Source organism: Sander lucioperca, chromosome 4, assembly GCF_008315115.2.
Source record: "Sander lucioperca isolate FBNREF2018 chromosome 4, SLUC_FBN_1.2, whole genome shotgun sequence".
NCBI lineage: Eukaryota > Metazoa > Chordata > Actinopteri > Perciformes > Percidae > Sander > Sander lucioperca.
In genome coordinates, this window is record NC_050176.1 from 41,183,611 (window position 1) to 41,190,908 (window position 7,298).

The window sequence follows — 7,298 nt, forward strand, 5'->3', positions numbered from 1 at the left end:
GATTACAGATGTGTCTCTCATGACAGATGTGTCTCTGATTACAGATGTGTGTCTGATGACAGATGTGTCTCTGATGACAGATGTGTCTCTGATGACAGATGTCTCTGATGACAGATGTGTCTGATGACAGATGTGTCTCTGATGACAGATGTGTCTCTGATTACAGATGTGTCTCTGATGACAGATGTCTCTGATTACAGATGTGTCTCTGATTACAGATGTGTCTCTGATTACAGATGTGTCTCTGATGACAGATGTGTCTGATTACAGATGTGTCTCTCATGACAGATGTGTCTCTCATGACAGATGTGTCTCTGATTACAGATGTGTCTCTGATTACATATGTGTCTCTGATTACATATGTGTCTCTGATGACAGATGTGTCTGATTACAGATGTGTCTCTGATTACAGATGTGTCTCTCATGACAGATGTGTCTCTGATTACAGATGTGTGTCTGATGACAGATGTGTCTGATTACAGATGTGTCTCTGATTACAGATGTGTCTCTGATGACAGATGTGTCTCTGATTACAGATGTCTCTGATTACAGATGTGTCTCTGATTACAGATGTGTCTCTGATTACAGATGTGTCTGATTACAGATGTGTCTCTGATTACAGATGTGTCTCTCATGACAGATGTGTCTCTGATTACAGATGTGTCTCTCATGACAGATGTGTCTCTGATTACAGATGTGTCTCTCATGACAGATGTGTCTCTGATTACAGATGTGTCTCTGATGACAGATATCTCTGATTAAAGATGTGTCTGATGACAGATGTGTCTCTGATGACAGATGTGTCTCTGATGACAGATGTGTCTCTGATTACAGATGTGTCTCTGATGACAGATGTGTCTGATTACAGATGTGTCTCTGATGACAGATGTCTCTGATTACAGATGTGTCTCTGATTACAGATGTGTCTCTGATTACAGATGTCTCTGATTACAGATGTGTCTCTCATGACAGATGTGTCTGTGATTACAGATGTCTCTGATTACAGATGTGTCTCTGATTACATATGTGTCTCTGATTACAGATGTGTCTCTCATGACAGATGTGTCTCTGATTACAGATGTCTCTGATTACAGATGTGTCTCTGATTACAGATGTGTCTGATTACAGATGTGTCTCTGATGACAGATGTGTCTGATTACAGATGTGTCTCTCATGACAGATGTGTCTCTGATTACAGATGTGTCTCTCATGACAGATGTGTCTCTGATTACAGATGTGTGTCTGATGACAGATGTGTCTGATTACAGATGTGTGTCTGATGACAGATGTGTCTGATTACAGATGTGTCTCTGATGACAGATGTGTCTCTGATGACAGATGTGTCTCTGATTACAGATGTGTCTCTGATGACAGATGTGTCTCTGATTACAGATGTCTCTGATTACAGATGTGTCTCTGATTACAGATGTGTCTCTGATGACAGATGTGTCCGATTACAGATGTGTCTCTGATTACAGATGTGTCTCTCATGACAGATGTGTCTCTGATTACAGATGTGTCTCTCATGACAGATGTGTCTCTGATTACAGATGTGTCTCTCATGACAGATGTGTCTCTGATTACAGATGTGTCTCTGATGACAGATATCTCTGATTACAGATGTGTCTGATGACAGATGTGTCTCTGATGACAGATGTGTCTGATTACAGATGTGTCTCTGATTACAGATGTGTCTCTCATGACAGATGTGTCTCTGATTACAGATGTGTGTCTGATGACAGATGTGTCTCTGATGACAGATGTGTCTCTGATTACAGATGTGTGTCTGATGACAGATGTGTCTGATTACAGATGTGTCTCTGATGACAGATGTGTGATTACAGATGTGTCTCTGATTACAGATGTGTCTCTGATTACAGATGTGTGTCTGATGACAGATGTGTCTGATTACAGATGTGTCTCTGATGACAGATGTGTCTGATTACAGATGTGTGTCTGATGACAGATGTGTCTCTGATGACAGATGTGTCTCTCATGACAGATGTGTGTCTGATGACAGATGTGTCTGATTACAGATGTGTCTCTGATGACAGATGTGTCTCTGATTACAGATGTGTGTCTGATGACAGATGTGTCTCTGATGACAGATGTGTGTCTGATGACAGATGTGTCTGATTACAGATGTGTCTCTGATTACAGATGTGTGTCTGATGACAGATGTGTGTCTGATGACAGATGTGTGTCTGATGACAGATGTGTCTCTGATTACAGATGTGTCTCTGATGACAGATGTGTCTCTGATTACAGATGTTGTGGGCGTAGCCGGGCGAGTGTCTCAGTATCTGAGCGGAGTGTCCGTGTCTCACCTGTGTCCGATCTCAGAGGCCATGCTGACCTGCAAACACAAGAGGTACTTTAATTATTAACTCGTTACCTCGTTACGTTAGGCTTCCTGTGTAACAGCGGCAAAAACGTTGAAAAAAATGCAAAAACCCTGAACATGTGTCCTGTAGGGTTACGGTACAGCCCGGTTCACAGAGTTCTCGCTCAATACTGGACCAGTTTCAAAGATGGTTGTTCACATTAGAAAAAAAAACGTTGGAAAAAGTGACTAAAATGTCGGACAAATTGATAAAAATGCTTCTTTCCAGCCGACGTAGGGAGACAGTGAGAACTGAGTGATTCACCTGTTGTTGTTTTTCTTAATTTTTGCCAAAAACGTCGAAAAAAAGCAACTAAAACGTCGGAAAAACACTTCAAAAAAGTCCAAAAAAGTGACGTCAAAAAAAGATGCTGGCAAAAACATCAGAAAAAGTGAAGCAATGCTTCTTCCCAGCCAATGTAGGGAGCCAATGAGAACTGAGTGATTCATTGTTTTTTTGTCAAAAGAAACAACTAAATCACAGATTTTTTGGGTCCAGGTTTAAAAAAAATATAGTTCCCCTTTAATATTTCTGACTAAACGTCTGTTTTACTGCTTGTTTTCCTCTTTTCTTGTTTTCCTGTTTTCCTGTTGTCTTGTTGTCATGTTTTCTTGTTGTCGTTTTCTTGTTTTGTTGTCATTTTCTTGTTGTCTTGTTTATTTGTTGTCTTGTTTTCTTGTTGTCTTGTTGTCATGTTTCTTGTTTTCCTGTTGTCTTGTTGTCTTGTTGTTATGTTTCTTGTTTATCTCTTTTCTTGTTTTCCTGTTTTCCTGTTGTCTTGTTGTCTTGTTGTCATGTTTTCTTGTTGTCGTTTTCTTGTTTTGTTGTTTTCTTGTTGTCTTGTTTTCTTGTCTTGTTGTCATGTTTTCTTGTTGTCTTGTTTTCTTGTTTTCTTGTTGTCTTGTTTTCTTGTTGTCTTGTTGTCTTGTTGTCATGTTTCTTGTTTTCCTGTTGTCTTGTTGTCTTGTTGTCTTGTTGTCATGTTTTCTTGTTGTCGTTTTCTTGTTTTGTTGTCGTTTTCTTGTTGTCTTGTTGTCGTTTTCTTGTTGTCTTGTTGTCATGTTTTCTTGTTGTCTTGTTTTCTTGTTTTCTTGTTGTCTTGTTGTCATGTTTTCTTGTTGTCTTGTTGTCATGTTTCTTGTTTTCCTGTTGTCTTGTTGTCTTGTTGTCTTGTTGTCATGTTTTCTTGTTTTCTTGTTGTCGTTTTCTTGTTGTCTTGTTTTCTTGTTGTCATGTTTTCTTGTTGTCGTGTTTTCTTGTTGTCTTGTTGTCATGTTTTCTTGTTGTCTTGTTGTCATGTTTTCTTGTTGTCTCGTTGTCATCTTTCTTGTTTTCTTGTTGTCTTGTTTTCTTGTTGTCTTGTTGTCGTTTTCTTGTTGTCTTGTTGTCTTGTTCTGTGCAGTCCCGATGACGACTCCTGCCAGAAGTTTGTTCCTTTCATCGGGGTAAGAATCCGGTCCAGTACTCTTGACTACAGTATAAATACTGCATATACTGCATATAAGTATTGTTAGGGTTTCCCCCTTTTGGTTTCTGTCCAAATAAAAGACCTATATATCCCACACATTCGTTAATTTGGTGTTACATTGATCCTAAGCAAGAGCCAAATAAGACGATAAGATAAAGTCAAATACATTCATTTAATCAGTCAACCATCGGAGTTACATTACACAGATCTGTGGGATCTCAAAGCACGCGGAGACTAAGTTTCCCTAGCAACAGACAAAAACCCGGAGCCGGTCCACGTATCTCTAGACCAGGGGTCACCAACACGGTGCCTGCGGGCACCAGGTAGCCCCCAAGGACCACATGAGTAGCCCTCAGGCCTGTTCTAAAAATGAAAATTGAATATTGATATTATCTGTTTCCCACCTTGTTAAGTCATTGTTGATAATTATTGATAATGAGAAATCATTAACGTAATCAGTGTCTTCACATAGATGAGTATCATTAATCATTAATAATCATATATAACTAAAGGCAAACTCAGCAAATTTGTGTGTGTATCAAACTGGTAGCCCTTCGTATGACTCAGTACCCATGAAGTAGCTCTCAGTTTCTAAAAGGTTGGTGACCCCTGCTCTAGACTGTCAGATCTCGTGAGCCCCAATCTAGTCTTCCCCTCATCTCTTAAGCGTTCTGTAGACTCGCCGTTCCCGACCTGTCGAGCGCCAGTGTGACGTCATGGGAGCGCCGTAACTATTTATACTGGTGCGTGGTGCTCGCGACACTAGTTGCAGTCTTCTCCTGAACAGAGGTGGTGCTAATGAGGAAAGGCTACAGACATTGCTCTTTCTACCGACTAGAAGAAGAAGAAAAAGGTAAACAATGTCAGAACTGGCAGCAGCATTGACGTCAATGCTTGGATTTGATTGGATGAGCTACTTGGTGGGATCAAGCCTTTCATTCACCATAAAAGAACTCATCTTAACCCAGTAAGTTTACAAGAGAGACTTGAGTCCTGGCATCTGGTTACCCTCAAACTCGTCCATGCTTCCTGTTTCTGCTTTGTCGTGCGCCGCTGAAAAAAATAGAGTGGTGCACGACCTCTGGTCGCGTACTTTAAATCCTGGCACACCAGCGAGATCTACGTCATTTTGACGTCACATTGGCGCGCGACAGGTCGGGAACGGCCACTGTAAAGAGGCCTTTAACTCTGATGAACAGAAGGTGCACTGTGTATCAGACAGATAAGCAGAAAACAGGGAAGACAGTTAGGAAGTTGCACCAGACAGAGGCCTCAACCCGAGCATGTGTTGTGCGAAGATAGCGTCTCTGCCGAGAGGCAGGAAGACACCGCCCTGTGAGGAGAGAATGAAAACACAGGGACAGCTCAGATCGAAGCTCATTCGGACAGAGACTGTGGTGGACCGAGCTTCAACTTGATGTCTGTTGCTAGGGAAACTTAGACTCTGTTTGTGAACCCACAGCTGTCTTATAAAAGTACTCCGGGTGACCTCTGATGCACAGAAAGTTAAAGCTTTGCATTGTTGGAAGGTTGCAAGAAGAGAAGAGGAAGTTGCACCACACAGAGGCCCCGACCTTGGTGTGTGTGTGTGTCTGTGAAGATACCAGTTTCTGTCTAGAAACAAGAAGATATGATATATATATATATATATATATATATATATATGTGATAGACTGTGAGGATAGGATAAAAGATTGTGGAAGAGTCATGGTTCAGACGAGATCTTGGTGGACCAGCTCTGACTTAAGTGTCTGTTGCTAGGGAAACTTAGACTCTGTCTGTGAACCCACAATTGTGTCGTGACTCTTATGCTGGACTCAGTAAACTTTGCTTAACTGAACTCTTTTTCTCAGATTGATCCTTGTGTTCTGGTAAACATTAAGTCTGATTAAAGAAGGCACGGGAATTAGGTAATTGGAGTCAGATTTCTCTGGCCTTAGGGCCTTATTTTGGACCTGTCTATCGGATGAATTCCCATATATATATATATATATATATATATATATATATATATATATCTACTGTAGTTATATCTTTGTTTGTGTTGTCAGATGGTGAAGGTCGGCATCGTGGAGCAGAACCTCCACTACTCTACCTCTGGTACATTATTCATCTTCTTATCTTTCTCTTTATTCAACTTTAATAACTCTATTTTAGTATTTTCTTCCTCTAATCTTTGTGGGAAAGAACAAAGAAAACATTAAAGGCCCTGACACACCAACCCGACGGTCGACTGTCGGCAGAAAAGTCAGTCGGACTGATCAGTCGGCTCCCCGAGGTCCAAAAAGTGCCTCAGAACACACCGAAGAGACGCCGACTTGAGCGTACGTTCTGCCTGTGCGCGAGACGTAATACGTCTCCATAACAGCAGCTGGCGCTAATCTGTATTGTCGCCCAAAAAATGAAAACCAGAAATGACAAACTCGTCGCGTGGGTCTGGCAATCTCGTATTTTCCGAGAATAGTTCACCGAAACGTGTTTCTGAAAACATTTTAAGCAAGAAATAGGCCGTGCAGTTGGTGAATCTGTCTGTTTTTTTGATCAACAGAGGTCAGTTTGAGAGATTTTCATCAGATTTTAAGAGGCCGTTCGTCTCGCTCATCCCGCTCGTCATTTCTGTTAAGTGTTTTAACATAAGTGCACTGATTCGCTAGTCAAGGGCTAGCACTCCACCAATCAGATTGGTCATTGAGCCCGACTGCCCGCCTCCTGATTCTACAAGTCAAATCGGCCCAAATTAAAGCCGATGGCTCCTCTGACTGACGACGGCACGGAGCACACCGAACAGACTCGAGTCACCGACCTCGCCAGACGGCCCGACGGCTGATTATCGGCCCTGTGTGTCCGGGCCTTTCTGTTTTCTCCTCCACAGTTTTCATTGTTTCTGTCACTTTTGTTTCAGGCTTCTTGTTTTCGTTGCTCTTTCTTTATTAAACTTTAATAAATCTATTTTAGTATTTTCTTCTTTAACTTCTCGTCTGTTGCGCTCCGCAGTCGACTCGGATGACATCACACTGGGATCTCCTCCCGCCCAATCGGGAGCCCCGTTCACCACTCCCCCCCCCTCACCCTCCACCAGGTACTTCCTGTTTACAAGATGGACAGCTTTTCCTTTCAAAATAAAGGCTTCAGCTCGCCAATTTGCTGTTCTGTCGTTTGTTTGGGACAGATTGTTTGGCCCTTTTCCCAACGTTTTTGTCTCATTTTTCAATTTTTTGACGTTTAGTAGCTCGTTGATGACCACGTTTAAAAAGTGATACAAAGAAATGTGTTCTTAAGTTACAGGAAGAGGATTAAATAAACTTCTGTTAAGTTAATATGGTGTTTTTCTTCTTTTAGCTTTTATTGTCTTATTTCTTTCCTTCTCCTTCCCTTTGTCTCCTTTCCTTCATCTTTCATCTTCCTCCTTTCCTTTGTCTCCTTCCCTCTCCTCCTTTCCTTTTCCT

The 7,298-nt window shown here is 41.4% G+C and overlaps 1 protein-coding gene and 1 pseudogene across 4 annotated transcripts in view; one reads left to right on the forward strand and one right to left on the reverse strand.

Moving 5' to 3' along the window:
* The window catches only part of LOC116048142, a 568,688-nt pseudogene that overhangs the window by 494,200 nt on the left and 67,190 nt on the right, over positions 1–7,298 (reverse strand).
* The window catches only part of LOC116048136 (phosphofurin acidic cluster sorting protein 2-like), a 36,905-nt gene that overhangs the window by 25,300 nt on the left and 4,307 nt on the right, over positions 1–7,298 (forward strand). For all 4 annotated transcript variants that reach the window (XM_036000534.1, XM_036000535.1, XM_036000536.1 and 1 more), the window contains exons 18-21: positions 2,269–2,371; positions 3,787–3,829; positions 5,904–5,952; positions 6,847–6,931. In XM_036000534.1, coding sequence (XP_035856427.1) covers positions 2,269–2,371; positions 3,787–3,829; positions 5,904–5,952; positions 6,847–6,931 — 280 coding nt within the window. The remainder of the gene's footprint in view (positions 1–2,268; positions 2,372–3,786; positions 3,830–5,903; positions 5,953–6,846; positions 6,932–7,298) is intronic.